The sequence below is a fragment of the Athene noctua genome, chromosome Z, assembly GCF_965140245.1.
Source record: "Athene noctua chromosome Z, bAthNoc1.hap1.1, whole genome shotgun sequence".
Lineage (NCBI taxonomy): Eukaryota > Metazoa > Chordata > Aves > Strigiformes > Strigidae > Athene > Athene noctua.
The window spans coordinates 47,335,239-47,354,930 of record NC_134077.1 but is presented as its reverse complement, the minus strand read 5'-3'; the positions used below and the strand labels follow the sequence as shown (position 1 = coordinate 47,354,930).

Below are 19,692 nucleotides of genomic sequence, written 5' to 3'. Positions count from 1 at the left end.
TTTTTATCTATTATATAATTAATATAGTGATATATATTAATATATAATTCTATTATAATGTATTATTAAATCAGGCTATTTTAGTTTATGGATATGACATTATTTCTCATGCATTACTATCAAACATAAGAAGCACTAAACAGTTTTATTTCTGGCCCACCAAAGGAACTGTCTGGTTAGATTAGAATGCATGGCTTGATTCAGGATCCAAATCAAAAAATGAAATTCGTTGAATTCAGGAAGAACTAGTGGATATGCATCTGTGATTGTTCTTTGAAAGAATTTACTAGTACTGTTTTAATCTTTTAAAAAAAAAACAAACACACTATTACATAATACTGTTTGCAAGGCTCCTATTCTTTACATGTGAACAAGCTTAAAAAACTCACAGGGTAATAAATAGAAGGAGTTAGGGGCTAGAGGGAAGTACCATTTAGAGTATTCCAGCTGCAACTCCTACTTTTTGAACACTTCCCAGAACTAGAGAATTGCAGCCAGCGTTTGTAACACTTTGCTTCTGTCAGGGTTTTCTTAATTATTCCAAAACCTTATGGAGCCATAAATGACAGAAACAATAAGGCCTTTATTTGTTAACTCCATGTTGTGGCTGGAAATGTATTGCATTCTATGAAAAAAAGAGTTTTGTTTTCTCACAGGACAGTTATAATTGATGCTGCAAAACTTTATAGTCCGAGTTGCTGGAAATTACTATCCTTGTAGAAAAGAGCCATTTAATTAACACTTTCAAAATTTATGCTCCTGTACGTGTGCACATGCATGCCACCTGCCTGTCCCTGTATCTTTTAATCTCATGCTGAGAGGAGGCTGGGGACAAATATTCCAGGCAGTCTTGGCAAAGCATTCATACTGTGTAATACTTTCCCAGGAGCACATTGTAATTCTAACAGTGTCTTTTGTTTCTGGATTATAGATATAAACGAATGTGAAAGCAGCCCATGTGTCAATGGTGCCTGCAGGAACAATCTTGGATCTTTCAGTTGTGAGTGTTCACCTGGCAGCAAGTTGGACTCTACAGGACTGATATGTATTGGTGGGTATTTTCTCCTGTTACTGTCACTTTTCTTACTGACTTGAAAAAATTGATCATATGATTGATTAAGGAGGAAAATAATGTGTTTGGGAAATATCCTCATGATAGCAGACCATATGTCTAGTAGGTAAAACCAAACAAACACATACTAATACGATGGCTTCCATGGGAGCAGGAACAAACTGAGAGAAGCATAATTCATGAGGATGTTCGAACTATGGTGAAATGCAAGTATTGATTGGTGAGAGAGAGTGGGGATGTCTTATTATTAATAGGAATTATCTTGTCCTTTGGGAGAACGAGAATATGAGTAAAGTATAGGGGATTAATCTGGTAGTTGAGAAACTGTAAAGCAGAAATTCCCACTCAGTTCTTTGTCCACTTTGAAATCTGAAACAAGAAAGCAAGTAAAACTGGGGAACATCTACTCAAATAGTCATAGGAAAACACATGACTTCTAGGGTTCTGGACATTCTTCATAAACTGGGAAGACTGACTTTCCTTGCTATAAGGAAATGTTAATGGCTTTTGCATTATATCACAATCTCATACTTTACCTCTTTTGTAGGAAACTGGTAAAGATGAGTAAGACAGATCTGAATTTGTCAGGATCCCTGCCCCTGCAGCAGACTCATGAGTATTGTCTTGATTTTATATATATACACACACAAACTATATAAATATATATAAATAAATAATGTTAGCATCATTTGAGGATTCTTTTGAATTGAAAAAAAAGCAGACCACTGCACAGATTTTATTGGAGATAGCACCAACAGTTGTCTGCAAGATGTCATTGGCATTATCTCTGGAAGCCATTCGTTAATTTTTTTTTCTTGCCTTTCCAAGAAAATTCAAAGGATTGGAGACATCAGTACTTCTTGGGTGATCACAAGCTGCCATTGTTTCATCTTATTTCTGTAACATAATTGAAATCTTTGTAGGATATATGGAATAAATTGGTGTCATTAACAACTGAATGATTCAAAATTAAAATGTTCTTTTATTTTAAGATGGATTTGTCTGGTTGTTCTTGGTTCAACTTTCTTGCCTTGCCAAGATTTTCTTAAGAAATCACATGCAAAGACGTGAATTTCCATTTAATGATGGAGTCTGTCTATGCCTTTTAACATATGTTTTTTAAGTGAGTATTACATCCGTGCCTAAGCCTTCTCTTAAGATTTCCTTGTAGCATCACTGGCCAGTAAAGTTTAATATTGTTTTTGTCTTTATCACATTGTGCTGATTTCTTGATAAGACCACACTAACCTATACTTTTTTGTACTGCTTATTTCTAACCTTGTTGTGTTCTCGCATCCAAAGGTGCTACAAGTTCACTAAGGGCCTAATTATAACAGTGTTCTGGATTTACTTTGCAGAGTTTCCGTTGAAATGGTTACAGTGTGAGGTCCCATTTGGTCCATATTATGATAAGTAACACAAAATGTAAACAAAAAAACCCACCTGAACAATCAGATAAAAAGTGAAGAATAAGAACCACCTATACACTGTGGGCCTAATCATTAATTTTTTTCATTGGTGAAAATCATATCAGGAAGAGGTTTCTGTACTACAGGTAAGACTATATTAGGACAGAAGGGTCAGAAGTACAGCAGATTAGACATACAGATTTTTACTGTTAGAGCCCCCACATGTATGTTTTTCTACCTTGGCAAAATTTCCATTGGAATTAGTAGTGATAAGAGGAGAGCGGACTACATTATTGAAAAGTGAGTGAGGGGTTGGAATTTATAGGTAGTTTACTGTGTGCAAAACTTGCAAATGTGTGCCATTTTAAATCTCTACAGTAGAGCAAGATGTTTTTTCCCATTAAAACTGCAGTGAAAGACTTGTATATTGAATTTATTTGCCCTAATTTATTTAGCAGATTGCTCTTGTTAAGCATTCCAGAGGCATCAGATGTGAAAAGTGTATGCCAAAACATAAGCGTGTGGCTAAAATAGTGTTGTGGTTTAGGAATGGGTTGTATTCTTCATAAGAATCATCATAGTGAAGCAATGTCAGATTCTGACACCTCCTTAGTTTTTCTTTAATTTCAAATTTGCTCTCCTGTCAGAACCACAATCAGTCCTACACTATGAGAGTTTTTCTTTCTTTCTTTCAGGATAATAATTAGTTATTGAACTTAAAAATGGCGCAAAGTTTTTAAGTAAAAGCACGTGACAATATTAGAATAAGAAAGGATTAACATAACATCACTGTTAATTTTATTTTACATTTTATTACTGCAGTGTGTTTGTTGCTCCTTAGTCTTTTTGCTGTTTCTCACTGTCTCATGGACTCAGGTCATGTACAGCACATTAGACTGATCTTATATGGAGAAGCTATATGACTGATGCATGTTCTTTACTCAGTTTGTGAACAGAAGACTTCAGTCTGTCAGTTCCTGTGGTTCTTTTGCTCAGTCTGCTCAGCCTCAAGACTGAAGAACCAGGTGGCTTGAGCCATTTGCATGCATTTACCTAAAAAAAGTGAACATGGGCATGAGACATTTGTCTCTTTCTGTGAGCTTTCCTGGGTAGACAAAAAAATTACTTGCTCACAGTTACAGTCAGAATTCAACTTATGACATTTGTGCTCAAATTTAAGCTCAAACCTCCGTCAAAGGAGTGGTGTTAGTTCAGTAGTTATAATAAAAGCATTCAGCAAAAATATGGACATATTTTGCATTTATTTTGCTTGCACACTGTCTGTTTGCAGTATCAAGGCTGCACTCTTACAGGAAGAGAGTGGAATTGGAACCTGAAAGGAGGTTGCAGAGAGCTGGGGATGAGTCTCTTTAACCAAGTAACAAGCGACGGGACAAAAGTTAATGGCCTTAAGCTGCACCAGGGAAGGTTTAGATTAGATATTAGGAAGCATTTCTTTACAGAACGGGTTGTTAGGTGTTGGAATGGGCTGCCCAGGGAGGTGGTGGAGTCCCCACCCCTGGAGGTGTTTTAAGAGTTGGGTTGACAGCACTGAGGGATCTGGTGTAGTTGGGAACTGTCAGTGTGAGGTTAATGGTTGGACTGGATGATCTTCAAGGTCTTTTCCAACCTAGATGATTCTGTGATTCACTGATTGTGTTTGAAATACCTCTGTTGGTTCTACAAGTGTTGCATTGCTATTTTTGGAATTGCTCATACAGTAGGGGTACTGCCATTTGTGCTTTTTGAAATACACACTTAATGTATGCTTTTAATGGATGTTTTAGTCAAGATTTGTGAAATTCATACAGTGCAGAATATGTAGGCTGCCATGTGCCTGTGGTATGCATATATTCTTCAAGTCAGAATCAAAGAGAAGCAAGCAACAGAAAGAATGCTTTGATGCTGGATAAAAACTTTTTCACCAAAGCAAAAGTCACAGTAACTGCCCATTGTAGATTTTGTCTGGATGAGAGAAAGAAACTTTAAAGTAAAGGAAATTAACTGATAGTCTGAAAAAGATAAGACAAGCAGACTTTGACAGGATAATATAGTAGCAGCTGGTGTGAGAATGGTTGTCTGCTAATTTGTAGATTTTAAATAATTTCTGAGTTTGATTTTTTCCATCCTGTAAAGTTGGTTACTAAAAATAAATAATATTGAGCTCAAGAAACTTCTAGTGAATAAAACAATGGAAGTATTTACATTTTGATAACATAAAGCAGAGACATCAATATACGGGCAGCAAGCTGAATGTGATGTAAAAGATCAGACTATGTTCCTTCTCCCCATGTTGGTCCCTGAATTGAGGACATATGATGACAAGGGATATGCCCATCCTAAGAGCCAACCCAGCTAATGACTGCCCAAGTTTTGTCTTTGGTTTTGTTATGTTAACCCAAGCCTCAACAGTTAGCTAAAGGCTGATCAGGGAGTGGAAAAATGTGTTTCCCATTTTTCTATACCCCTTGTTAGTCTGTGCACTTGTTTTAAGTCTGATATTCTTCCTCACATGTTTAAGACCAACATTAACCTAAATAATACAACTGTTTTAACTGTTAATAAAGTGCGTTGCCCAGTTTCTAGTGCTGATTCCAGTCACATTCTTGGGCCATTTTTTTTTCTCTGTTACTTTAGACAAAGAAGGGTTGTGGACTCTGTGATCTACATAATTGTATAACATGACCATTTTGTAGAAAAGTTGGAAGTTGTTTGAAAAAAATATGGTGGAATCATTCTATCTTAAGCACATTGCTCCTAAACATGAGATATTAGTAATACTGATCAACAGCATCTGATATACTGTCTGGCTTTTTGTACATAAAGTATGTGTAAATCTTAAAGCCAAATCCTATTTGTCTTTCATTAATTATCTCATTAAATTCATCTGGGCCACTTGCTTAGCTTCGAACTCTGAGAATGCACATGCATTTAAACTTACGCAGGCTGACCTCCCGATCTGGTTAGATCTTTAGAGACTGCTTTGCTATCTATCACAAAGGTTGTTGTCTGCTTTAAGAAATTTTATACCACTTGAGTTTAACATTGTAAAGGCACTGAGCAAAGGTGTTGTGGGTACAAATTTTAAAGTACATAACTGATTTAGGATCTAACTGAGATTTTAAAAAACAGCTTGGGCACTGAAAGCATAGTTTTTAAGACTTGAAGATTTGGGTACCTAAAAGAGGATTTCAGATGATTTCAAGCAGCAGAGACAACTCTTGTGACTGAAAAATTTCCCCTCTGTTCAGTGGCTCTCTTGTGTGGGAAGCAGTCAGGAGGTGCTGCCTAACATGGCTGGGCACTTACTGGTATGGATTTGCCCTGAGCTGGCCTGGGTTCCCAGCCTGGCAATCCGATTTGTGATTCAGGAGAGGGGCATGCTGGGGCTGAGCCCTCAGGAGCAGAGAGTGGAGTATAACCTGACAGGCGTGTTAAAAGCATAGCAAATGCACCAGCAGAATCAGACCCCTAAAAGAATACAGCACAACCCTACTACGCACATGTTTTTTACCTTCCTGACAACCTCGAAAGTTCACTGAATGAGAGAGAGGCAAGAGCACCTGGATTTCATAACCCAGTGGTTCAGGCAGTGAGCTGGAAGGTGGAGGCTCAGGTTGTGATCTCTGCTTTTATTGTGTCTTGTGTATTTTAGACTGATCAGTCACTAGATAAAATAAACTCTGGTGAGTGAACCAACCAGAGAAGGTGCCCTGCTGGATCTCCTCTTTGTGAACAGAGGAGGGCTGGTGGATGATGTGGAGATTGGAGGCCGACTAGGGCACAGCGATCATGAAATAATAGAGTTCTCTATTCTTAGAGAGGCCAGGAGAGAGCTAAGCAGGACTGACATCCTGGACTTCAGAAGTTGGGCCACAACAACCCCCAGCAGCGCTACAGGCTTGGGGAGGAGTGGCTGGAGAGCTGCCAGTCAGAGAGGGACCTGGGGGTGCTGATTGACAGCCGGCTGAACAGGAGCCAGCAGTGTGCCCAGGGGGCCAAGAAGGCCAATGGCATCCTGGCTTGTGTCAGCAATAGCGTGGCCAGCAGGGACAGGGAAGGGATCTCACCCCTGTGCTCGGCACTGGTGAGGCTGCACCTCGATGACTGTGTTCAGTTTTGGGCCCCTCACTACAAAAAGGACATTGAATGACTCGAGCGTGTCCAGAGAAGGGCAAAGAAGCTGGTGCAGGGTCTGGAGCACAGGTCTGCTGGGGAGCGGCTGAGGGAACTGGGGGTGTTTAGTCTGGAGAAGACTGAGGAGAGACCTCATCGCCCTCTACAGCTCCCTGAAAGGAGGGTGCAGAGAGCTGGGGATGAGTCTCTTTAACCAAGTAACAAGCAACAGGACAAGAGGGAATGCCTCAAGTTGCGCCAGGGCAAGTTTAGACTGGATATTAGGAAGCATTTCTTTACTGAACGGGTTGTTGGGTGTTGGAATGGGCTGCCCAGGGAGGTCGTGGAGTCCCCATCCCTGGAGGTGTTCAAGAGTAGGGTCAATTTGGCGCTTAAGGATATGCTGTAGGTGGGAACTGTGCTAGGCAAACGGTTGGACCAGATGATCTCCAGGGTTCTTTCCAACCTAGATGATTCTGTGTGAAATAAATAAATCCACTGTAGTATCTGGGGGAACTCTGCTAGCTCTGGCACCCGGACTATAAAATGTCTCAAACAGTCTGCTCTATTTTAGTGATAGCAACTAAAATGTTACTAATTACTCTGATGGAAGGTCCTCTTTTAAAGCAGAGCCTGTGCTCGCTTGGTACTCTGTCTACTGGTGGCACGAACATGGCATGCCAGCTCTCTTTTCTGTAACAATTCCATATTGTTTTCTATTCCACTGCAGATAGCCTGAAGGGGACTTGCTGGCTTAACATCCAAGACAGTCGCTGTGAAGTCAATATCAATGGTGCTACACTGAAATCTGAATGCTGTGCTACCTTAGGAGCAGCTTGGGGCAGCCCATGTGAGCGATGTGAAATGGGTATGCTCATATATCCTGCATCTTCTGGGAAAGAGAGCAAGTACCACTAGATAGATACTCATCATTTTCTGTATTGAACACAAACTGCAAAAAAACTGTGAAATTAAGGTGTCTTGTTTATTATCACTTGTAATCTCCACCGTGAGAAATAATTCTAATAACTTTGAAGTTACCAGGAAATAGCATGTGAATAAATCTTTTACTAATACCTATGTTTCATCTCCACAGGGACTGTGCATTGGGGTAGGGAACTAAGGGCTGCAATATTAAAAAGAAATATCCAGTAAAAGTCTTGAGGGCTTTTCATGTTGCGGGCTGTTATCACTTTTTCCAGCAGTTTCGAAGCACACAGCTTGTGTACAATTATTGATTGCAGAACAGTACTACTACTAGATTACAGGGCTAGGTCTATAAGTTGGAATCAGGAATGCTGGCTGCCACATTCTCCCCATAAGTTTTGAATAATGCCGTTTGCAGCTGAACCAATGTCAGGATGTTCTATCCTTTCATTTTTAATTGGAACAATAAATGTGGGCACATGTATCCCATCCAACAAGCATGGTGCAAACAACATCCAAGAGAGCTCTTCACTGTGCAGTGCATCATCAAGCAAAGATACTACTTTGGACTTCAGGAAGCAGCATGGTCAGGTTAGACTGGTAAAACTAATCAAAACCTAATCAATCTGGAGAGCTAATTAGCTCAGACTAGATACTTGTGACCATTTAATTTCCTATTCTCTAACTAGTTACATTTCAGCAAACTTTCATATCACTACATCATGCTACATTTTACATGCATATCCTAAAATAATGTCATTGCTCAAATCCTTAATAAAGCTGCAGTGGAAGAGCCTTTAGTGATAACCGACATCACTAAAGCTTTAAATCTTTAGACAATTTTACAGGAAATTTACCATTCAGATACTTTTTGAGTACAGAGATTGATATGATTAGATGTTGATCATTCTGGTCTCCATTAAGGAAAGCACATGAGAAAGTAATTGTCTAAGATTTAATTTCCTCAACTATTCACTTGTTTTAAGTAACATATGTGAGTCAGCACTTTTCTTGATCGAGTCTAGAGCATTCACCACCTTAGGCCATCAAATCATTAGAGAATTCCAAAGATAAATTTATTGTTAAATTATTTACCCCTATATTTCTGTTGTTCTAAAGCAGTGATATATCTTTCTGGCTTGATTGCAGACACAGCTTGCTCAAGAGGATTTGCCAGAGTGAAGGGTGTTAGCTGTGAAGGTGAAGTTTTTGCTTCTTACTGAATATGTCACTACTTTTTCCTTTCCAAATGAGACAAAAGGGGATTTATTATGTTGTTGTTCTTGTTAAGCATAATCATATTGGCCTTAGATGAATGCCTTCACAAACAGTGACTGTTAGGAAGTTTTATGTTACACTGTTGGAGAATATCAAAATGATGCAAAGAGGATGGAGCTGCTCCTTCAAAATACATTTAATCCCTTTAGTTTTTGCTTTCTCTCAGCCATATCCATCATCTTGTCTTAGAGGATGTGACACATTAGTGCCCTATGACTTGACAATCTTGAAAGAGTCCCTTGAGACTGAGCAAGATGCTTGTTCAGAAGTGTTCAGGCCCTCCTACAGTATGGATAGAAGCCTCTCGCTTTCCTTCATATAGCTTAAATTCTCAATAAAGCTGTAGCTATCTCCTTTGAGTTACCATATAACTCAACCGTTTGTTCCCCCAACAGATGTAAATGAGTGTGATGTTTTCCCGGGGGTTTGTCCCAATGGACGGTGCGTCAACAGCAGAGGCTCATTTCACTGCGAGTGTCCTGAAGGGCTGACACTGGATGGAACAGGGCGAGTGTGCTTAGGTAAGAGCGCACTCAACTCTTGCCAGCTCTTTAGCTGTGACCAACAGTTGTCCAAAACTATTCTCAAAGGGTTGTGGAACGATATTTAGTTTGTTTCTGAATTCCTCCGAAAGCAGCTTGTCAAGCCTATGTTTTAGTACATGCCTGCTTAGATAACAAGCATCCGTCCCAGTCCGGGCAACAGCTGTTAATCGCGTGGGGGAATATGAATGTTTGTGTTAAAACTTGTTTTGCCCACAGCACAGTCAGTACATGTTGCTAGAGTGCTGTCTCTGACTCTGACTCCCATGGATGAACAGAAATGTCCTGACTTGAGTCGCTAGGAGGGTGATGAGCAGGTAGCTGGTCAGCCAACAGCTTGTAATGCAGTGTGGATGGTGCTTTTCTCTATTACTATCTATAGTCATTTTGTGAAACTCAGATACTACCTTGTAGCTCGAATATGCTGGTGCAGATTGGCTGGTCTGAGAGTAATCAGAATGAATGTAGATAAAAATAAGACTTCATCTTTGTTGTACAGATAAGTATCTGCTACTGACAAAACGTGACATCTGTGAACACATGCATTTCTCTAGGAAGGACTTCAGGTGTAGAAAATACTGAACCCTCGTGTAAGTTCAAGAAAACAGAAGTATCCTGTAGAAAGTATAGTTAGTGTTATTAATATGCACCTTTAGAAATCAGTGGTCAGAGATTAAAAAAGTTAAAGTTGGGGAACTGAATGTTTAGAATAGATTCTGGAATCCATATTAATTTTTATTACCAGTTCTAAGGACTGTAACAGTATGATTACTGACAGCATTGATTTCTTTTAAGAAAACAGTGCAACAGAACCAAAAAATGTTTTCAGCCCTTGTTTCATGTCAAGGGTTTTCCTACTTCTAACCTTTATTTTTTTATTTCAACAGTGTTCTCTTTCCTCAAACAGGAAAATTTAAGCAAACACTTTCGGTTTCATTGCACTATGCCTTACTAATAGCTGATACAGTTACCAGGTTGTGGTTTCCTATAATGTGAATGTAATTCTAGAGATGTTTTTTAAATAAGCAGAATTTTGAAATGAAGCAGATGTATACAATCAGTATAAATTTCTCAGAAAAAAATAATTCAAACGCAAGTCTGCCGAGATGCACGTATCTGTTATTGTACATATCATATGCAGTTTTTCATGTTAGGTTTTATTTTATATTCCACACACCCCCAATTCCCCCTTCTCAACTTAGTAATTCTGTTGCCAGTTGCTGACATCTGTGGCCATCAACCTGTATTATTTATTAATGAGAAGTTTGATAGAGAGGTATGTATTTAATTGTGATTGATAGATATAAAGTTGGAACAAAGGAGCTATCTTCAAGCAAGACACAGGATTCCTCTACTCTCAAAGCCATGTTCCCTTTTCTTATTTTAATGAAAAAATGACCTTTTATATTGCAAGATATGTGCCTTCTCCTGTGCTACACTGTGCACTATGTCATGTATTTCTGAGGTATGTTTACTTCCTGCAGGATCCACTACAGTGATTTTAGTGCGAATACTTAGTATCAGTGTGTTTGCTGACTGGAAGTTAAATATGATCCTGATGTGGAATAGTTTACAGGAATCCATGACTATTCTTTGAGCTATTTTCATTTCTTCTACTTGCTTCTAAATGGCTTAACTCCAGATGTGCATAGGGTAAATTGATATTATAAATTTGAACAACTTTGAATGGAACTTTGTATGGAAAACAGTTCAGCAGCTCATCTGTGTTATTTTTAGATCTTTCATCTTCTCAAAAGGTTTTTACACTAAGCATTTAAGAATTCTGTTAGCTTTGCTAAATCCTAACTTCCCAGTCCAGTATATCATATGAAGTATTAATGCTTATATTTATCCTGAAAATGCAACTTGACCTCCAGTCCATTTCAGTCATGTCAGGAAGCTCTAGAACATGTAAAGAAATGATTTTATCAGGCACCGTGTGTCCTTGTGATCTTCCTTACACAACGAAAATAAATTTTTCTGAAGAGCATTAAGCTACCAATAAACTTTGGCATAGTATCACAGACATCTTCTCTAGCACTGTTGTAACTGATACTGTCCATTTCCCATTATTAGTATTATTTGCCAGATACTTGGAATTTGGGCATAGAAGTTCTCCTGTGTTGTAGAAATTATCACATAGAGATTTAACAATCCATTTTTATATAAATTTTAAATTTTAAGAAATACTAAAATTTTTTCTAAAAGTTGTAAACTTTTTCCTTACTGAAAATAAGTGAAAAGTGCAGAATATACTGGTGCTTTCACATGGGTTATTATTGTTATTTTTTAATGTGTGTGAGATATAGCAATGCTAATTTTTTCTGTCTGTAGACGAGTATGTGATGCTTTTCCTGACAGTTGGGTATGCAAGTCCAGATTTTGCCTGCACACTTGGTTGATCTTTTGGTTGACCTACTTTTCTGCAAATGGGACCATTAAGTATAACCATAATTGATTTTTCTGGAAACTATATTGGTTTTTCCTGCTAACTGGTGTTAATCTAAACCTAACAATGTTCAGATTCTTTTTCTATATTCCTTGTGTAGTAAATTCATTTAATAAAATACATAGATAGGAATTATTTTTTACTATGAATGCAGGTCAGTTTGTAAATGATACAGTAAAGAACTACATGTCTCTGTCCTATCAAATACACATAGAAACCTGAAAAGCATGATCATGACAGAGTAATCGTATATAATGATTTTGGAAGACAACAAAAGAAATCCCTGCACTTTTATGTTGTACAGCAGAGGTACAGAAGCTTAACTATAGTGCAGTATTAGCAACTTCAGATGGTTGGACATTGTGCAGAAGGGTAGTCTTTAAGCAGAAATCTGTCTCCCGGAAACTGAGCCTCACATATACTTGTGCCTCAGAAGTAGGTGCTTCTGAAAGACAGAAAACTTTAGCGAAGGGTAAAATGACTATTTATTGTTGTGAAATGAGCAGATATTCGCATGGAGCAATGCTACCTGAAATGGGATGAAGATGAGTGCATTCAGTCTGTGCCTGGCAAGTTTCGCATGGATGCCTGCTGCTGTGCGGTGGGGGCTGCTTGGGGCTCTGACTGCGAGGAGTGTCCTAAGCCTGGCACCAAGGAATATGAGGCTCTGTGCCCCAGAGGTCCCGGCTTCTCCAACAGGGGTGATATTCTAACTGGCAGGCCATTTTATAAAGGTAAGGGTTCATTCTTGTATGTAAAAATTCATTATAGGCACGTCTGGGTGAATATTCTGAGAAAATGCCAGGATTTGTGTCTATATTTGTTATATATTTGAGGTTAGAGGTGTTATGAAAGTGTTTGCCTGAAGAGCTGACCTTACAGGTGGGAAACTCTGCCTGCATGGTGTGCAGGAGTGTTACAGGCAAGGGTGTATGCTGCATTAAAATTATGAGGGCACTAATAATGAGCTGCAGTGATAAAGAAGTAAATAAACGTCTTTTTTCCAGTTTTGACCAGCCTCATCTCCTGTAGAGAAAAAACAAAACTGAAGAGGTTGGAAAATGTTAAGAAACCAGATCTGAGATATTTTAGGTGATTGAGAACTTAGAAGAAAAACTTTAAATTTCTGTCTGTAGAAGCTGAGGTGATCTGGAAATGTTTTAGTATTTTATTTGTTTTTAAAATGATGTATTCTGAAGCATTTGTCTTGAAATGCTTGAGTTACTTGAGAAAACTAACAGACTGGACCTCTACTTCACCATAAATAAGTTCTGATTTTCAGGAGACAATATTCTCAGGCAAAGCTCTTAGCGCTTGGTGGTGATTTGCTAACAAATAAGGAAATTAATAATATAATAGTTTATTTTATTAAAAATTAATTAATTATAAATAATAAATTCTTAACTGTTTAATAATTATAGTAAAATCTTGTCCACTCCAAGATTTTGTAAGGTTTTGCATCTTGCTTCTTCTTTTGTATTTGGACCACACTTTCTTGCATTCACACTTAATACATAGATCCAGGAGATAGAATCTTGTTTCATCAAAGGTGATTCTCAGGTAAGGACATTGATCCAGCAAATTATATCTAACAGTGTAAGAAGTTTGTAAATGCTGTTGGGGAGTGCCTATGAGAGGGGCTGACACTTGAAAAACCTTTATTTGTCCTCTGCAAGATCCTTTAACAGCCTGTGTTATCCAGCTGCCCAGCAAAATGCATTTAGAAGAGGTGAAACATTTAATTTGATATTTAACGAAAGAAGAATTACCCTTTCTAAACTGGGCTCCAGATACCACTCTGGCAATCTCAATTAATCAACTAGGTAATGGTTATATCTGTTACAAGCTGGCACAGGAACAGCATGAATTGTGGTACAAAGCAAAATAGAGCACAATAGACATATTGACATCATGAGCAAGAGAGTCTCAACTCAGGAAGTTTGACTGAATTTGGTTGATTGCTGTTTAACATAAATTTTTCATTACTGCTTTGGGCATTGAGAAGCAAAGAAAGCATAAACAATTCAACAGGTAGGGAACCATCTTTTCTGCCCTACTGCCAGGTTCAACTTCAGCCCAGCACCTCTGCTCCACCCCTCCTGGTGTCTGCCCCTCCCCGGTCCATGGATGAGGTAGTTGGCAGCACAGGGCCTTGGGTATGCTGCAGTGGTTTCTCTTTGTCATCCCTCGTTGCTTAGTCTTTTCATTCACTGCCTCGTTTCCTTGCCCTGGCATGGGCTCCTCCATGCACAGAGGACCTCAGGGGTGTTCCTGCATCAGCGTAGGTTGTCCACAGCCCATGCTCCTCCAGGATGTCATGCACCAGTGTGATCACTCATGTACGGTAGTCCCTGGGGGGTGTCCCTGCCCCAGGATGGATTACCCACAGATCATGGTCCCTCAGGGATCTCCCTACCCCAGCAGGGGTTGCATGTGGGTCACTATCGCTCAGAGGTGTCTTTACCCCAGCATACATCCTCCATGGGCCACTGTCTCCCTGGGTGTTCCTGCCCCTGCCTGGGTCACCTGTAGGCTACAGTCCCTCAGAGGTGTGTCTGCCCTGGCATGGGTCACCCACAGCTGCAGTCCCCCAGGGTGTCCCTGGCCTAGTGTGGGTCTTCCACAGGCTGTGGTCCCTCAGGGGTGTCTCTTCCCTGACATAGGTCCTCCACGTGTGGCAGTGCTTCAGGGTTTCCTCCTCAGACATGGAGTTCTGCCTTCCAAAAGTGCATCTTCAGTCATGTCTCCAACAATGACCCCTCCTGCTTACCTCCTCAGTTTCATTTTTCCATTCTCTTAACCTGTGTAGGGGGAGGCCATCCCTCCAGTGCCCTGCAACCCGAACCCTGCCTTTTATGCCCAATATGATTGGTAAGAAAGAACAGGAAATTCCCATTAATTATATATACATTTGTGCTTAAGAATGATCTTTTGTTTTATTTCACAGATATCAATGAATGTAAAGTGTTCCCTGGTATGTGCATGAATGGTAAATGCAGAAACACAATTGGAAGTTTCAAATGTCGATGTAACAGTGGATTTACTTTAGATATGGAGGAAAGAAACTGTACAGGCAAGTCTTGCATTTTCCCCAGTTTTTCCTAGGATCATAGAATAGTCCAGATTGAAAGGACCTTTTGTGGGAAAGGGATTCTAGATCTAGCTGTCTAGCACCCTGTCCATCTTGAAGATATCCAGTGATTCAGCCACGGGGACTCTACCACATGCCGGGGGCATTTTGAAGGTGCCTGGTGATGTAGAAAATTGATGTAATTAATTTCCTGCAGTTTCTAAGAGCTTAATCTTTGGACAGAATGACTGATTGTCTTAAGTTTTCCTTTCAGAAAAAGGTTCTTTAATAAATGTAACATTCTTTTTGCACACATAGGTAAGGAGTTTTTTTAATTGGTGTTACAGATGCTCTGGTCGTGCTTACTCGGTACAACCTGAGAAATCAATGAGGATCACTGGAAAAGCCAAGTTCAGTGTTTTAACATACAGATTAACTTAATTTACATTTCTTACTGTCTGATCATTGTATTACCAAATGAACTTGGACATTCTACTGCAAATTCATTTTCATTTTGATTTGATAGCCAAGCACACGCAGAGGCACCGCTGCAATTCTGACATCAGTGTAACATTAACTCAAGAAGAGATGAGCATTTAATTTGGAAGTTTAATGTTTTGTTATTTACTGTCTGGAAAAACTGAAACAGAAGATAAGCTTAATAGTTTTCTGGTTATGAGAAACTGGATAGCTCTAATGAGAACCATCATGGGTGGCTCTATGCGGAAAATGAAGGAGGTTTTGTTATACCACACAGGCATCTATGTAATGTGAAGTGTGGGGGGTAAGGCACGTTAACTGAGGTTGATCTGGATGTTAACATTGCCCTAACTGGTGATTTCTGTGTTTTTATAGTGATCACATTGGTGAGAAATGTGTTTAACAAACTTTATTTCTAAACTAGCAGAAATAAATCAGAAAACTCCTCCCTACAAATGCTTTTTTTGGGTTGTTTTCCATTGAAAGTTTGTTCTGATGAAAACTTCCACTGAACAGCTGTAGAGAACCACATTTTATTAAATGGAAGACTTATTTTTTGGTTTAAATTAGCAACAAAATGTTTTATAAAGCCTGCAGGAGGCCAGGTACTCTGTAACATCCCAGACCCACCACATGGGGTACCATCTGATGCCTCCACACATCTGTGTGTGAGGACTGAACTATCTTCACCTGGCAACACAGGCAAAAGAGACTCTGGCATGTGGTGAAAAAATAAATGTTGTAAATCTTTAACAGTTTCTTTAGTTAAGATTATACTTTTCTAGTTTTCCTCAACCACTTATGCAAATGAGTCTATTACCCAGCTAACCAACTTACTGCAATCATGTTGATGCTCTTCTTTGATTCCTTGCTCCATGGAATTCTTGTATGACAGAACCAGTCCTATGCCCTACCCTGGACTAATGTCTTCATTGTTTCAAATATTCTGTTATTTTTATTCCCTGTAAAGACTCATGATTCCTTAATATGCAAAAGTTAATGACATAGTGTGAATGAAGGTCAAGGTAGAGGGCATAGAGGAGAACATGAAACAAAGGCATTGAACTCTAGTTCACTCCAAAAACACTGGATGAGCAGTAGGATGAGGGAAGGCAGAAGTCTGGAAAGATGTGAGGAGATAGTAAATATAAGGCTATCCAGTTCTTTTTTCCAGTCCTCTCCTTCAACACTGACCTGTTTCACTGGATCATATCCATATTACAAATTCCTCTTTAGCTTCCTGATTCACTACCAGAGTGTTTTACAAAGACCTCTTCCTCTCCCCTTTTTACTTTCTACAAAACTGCTATAATTTTCCAAAGTAAGTTTCATTCAAATGTAACTAATAAGATAACCAGTGAACTGTAAATCTGGCTCTTTCAAAGGAGCTACTTTAATTCCTAGTCAAAAGGGTATATATAAGCTTATAATGCTATTATTGGATAAATGTCTTCATAATAAGCAAGTTAGTACCAATGGCACTGTAGTCTTAGCAGCAACTTGTACCTCTGTAATAATAACTCAGAATTTGTTACGGTTAGTAACTGTAACAAATTTTCCTTAGAAATCTAACCTTAAATTACACTTAATGGAAGCCTACTTGTGGCATAGTTTAATCTATAGTTGAGAGCTCTGAAGGCATTGCATTATGAATCTTCCACAAACTGTTTCATATAACCAGATATTCTTGTAAATATTAAATTAATTTCATTTTTCTCTGTTGATTTATATATTATATATGATTTCTCTATAGTTAATTTATAATGGCCAAGTGTTCACTTCTGTGAAAAGCAGGGTAACCTTAAACTCTGTTTGATATTTTTCTACCTCTCCATTACTATAAACAGACATTGATGAGTGCCGGATCTCCCCAGACTTATGTGGAAGTGGTACTTGTGTCAACACTCCTGGAAGTTTTGACTGTGAGTGCTTTGATGGTTATGAAAGTGGATTTATGATGATGAAGAACTGTATGGGTAAGTGTTGGCAGGATGACTTGGAGTCTGTCCATTTACCATACAAAGCTTGACTGTACTCTGTACTCTGTACTATACTCTACTCTGATCCACTGAACACTTCATATGCATAATTATTGTGACTTCTTGACAAATGAAACTGATACACAGTTTATAGGACATATAGGGAATAAACTGCCTGATAATAGAGTTCAGCATGTCTGTGTACTATGCATATAGCTTTGCTTGTTCTTTTTGCTAATTTCTTTTACACATTTCTGTATAGATGTTTTAGAATGGCAGCAACCATTCATGTAGTTTTTAAGTGGCTGATGAGGTATCCAAACACTTGGTGAAGTTAGAAGTAGAATGCTGGATTTTCAAAAGTAGTGTAATTCACTTTTCCTTGATTCTTCTAGGACTCAGGAAATTTTGAGAGCATTTCCTGAAAGATCACATCTCTCTAATCTGTTTAAAGTTGTAAGAATAGATATAGAGACATCAAAAGTTACTAGCCACCTTAAAAAGTCTTGAGTTAGTATACATCATGAAACATATAATGAAAAAGCAAAATCAGATTTTCGTCTTGATGAATGGGTCCTCCTCCTTGCCCTTCTTGAAGATAGTATTGTCATTTCCTTTCCTCCCACCCTAAAGATCCTTGTGTAATTTCCGTGACCTTTCAAGGTTGGTCAGGAGGGTCTTCAAAATGACATTGGCCAGCTCTCTCTTAGCATTCATGGGTCTTTTTCATGTCCTTTGTCAGCAGTTCACTTCCCCCATTTCCCCTTATTTTTTTGCTGTTATACCCTTCACATCCTTTGCAGGAGTCAACTTCTGGTGGCTTTGGCTTTCCTAACCTCATCTCTGCCCCCTCAAAACAGGGCTCTGTATTTCTTCTGCATTAGCTGTCCCTGCCTTTGCCTATTTTATTCGTCCTTTTTGTGTTTGAGTTTGTCAAGGAGCTTTTGTGCTTTTAAATTGAACTCAAATAAGTGGTCCTATGCCTCTGTGTGCCAGGAGGCCATGCAGGCCTCCTATCACCTTACTTGCTGTCCTGCAAATCGTGATGCTTTTAGACTCCAAAAGTCAGCAAAAAAATCATTGCTTGAATGACAGGTGAACATAACAAAAAAGCAAAATTGTGGAAGGTGAATAACGTTTATGAGAGACAGTACAAATGCAGAGAATCAGTACTGTATGGTGGAGATATGTCATCTGTAAGAACAAGGCAGGAAAGGAAGATGTCACATAAATAAGCAGTGAGGAGATAAGTCAAGAAATTACTTCTTGAAGGCCTCATGTAGGAACTAAGAAAGGGAGGGCATATTGTTCAATTAAAACATTTTGGAGCTGTGAGGACTTTCCAAGCAGGATTATAGCAAAAGACATGTTGAATTCTATTATCAGGTAGTTTCTTTCCTCATGTAAATAACCTGCAAAACCCAGTGATATATTGGCTGAATTCTCAGGCTAATGAGATAATACTAGTCTGCCTGTCTTATTAGTCTAGTTTCAAGAATAGGTAGCTATTAACGCTTCCTGGAAGCCCCAAAACATGAGTGCATCCTGCACCTTGAACATCTTTTTGTCATATTTCTCTTCATCGACATATGTACTGTTAGCTGTTTTCATCAGGTTTGTAAGTCAAATATTGTTTGCCATTATAAGCTGCAGCAAGCACGTTTTTCAGCCACAGAATGGCATATGTAGAGGTTATCAAACTGAATAGCCATTTAATTAAAAGTTTACACACACTTCCCTGTTAACAGCATGCAAAGACAGCAATTTCCATGCATACATAAATGGGTGTCTGGTTGCATTAAGAAACACTGTTTTGAAAATTTCATCACATTAGTGTATTGTTCTGACAACCATCCAAAGAGTTGCTGTTTTTTCTTGTGTCCTGTGTCTCCTAGAATACTTAATTTTGAATGATAAATTTCTGGTTTTCTTGAGGGGAATAGTACCCATTGTTAGAGTTAATAAGGTATAGTTTGTTTGCCCTGTTGTGCAGTATGACAAAAGGAGCAGCGCTGCTTCAGTGAAACAATCCTTTCATTGCTGACCTCCAGATTTTGTCACACTGAAATTGCTTTTTTCTTTGTTGCTCCTTAGTAATGATTTTGTATTGGTTTATCATGGTTTCTTCACAGATATTGATGAATGTGAACGCAACCCTCTGCTGTGTAGAGGTGGTACGTGTGTGAACACCGAAGGGAGTTTTCAGTGTGACTGTCCCCTGGGACATGAGCTGTCACTGTCGCGTGAGGAATGCATAGGTGAGTTTCAGCTCAGAATAGTAGTCTTCAGCCTTCTAAGAAGAGTAGTCATTTGTGCTATAAAAACTTCTTGTCTCTGGCAAGGATGGGGTCTCAGGAGTATCTTAACACA

At 38.9% G+C, this 19,692-nt stretch overlaps 1 protein-coding gene across 1 annotated transcript in view; it reads left to right on the top strand.

Moving 5' to 3' along the window:
• FBN2 (fibrillin 2) overlaps positions 1-19,692 on the top strand; it is a 167,066-nt gene that overhangs the window by 93,794 nt on the left and 53,580 nt on the right. Inside the window, exons 20-27 of the mRNA XM_074931320.1 lie at positions 932-1,051; positions 7,328-7,465; positions 8,674-8,724; positions 9,198-9,323; positions 12,300-12,527; positions 14,741-14,866; positions 17,191-17,319; positions 19,455-19,580. Of these exons, the coding sequence (XP_074787421.1) occupies positions 932-1,051; positions 7,328-7,465; positions 8,674-8,724; positions 9,198-9,323; positions 12,300-12,527; positions 14,741-14,866; positions 17,191-17,319; positions 19,455-19,580 (1,044 nt within the window). The remainder of the gene's footprint in view (positions 1-931; positions 1,052-7,327; positions 7,466-8,673; positions 8,725-9,197; positions 9,324-12,299; positions 12,528-14,740; positions 14,867-17,190; positions 17,320-19,454; positions 19,581-19,692) is intronic.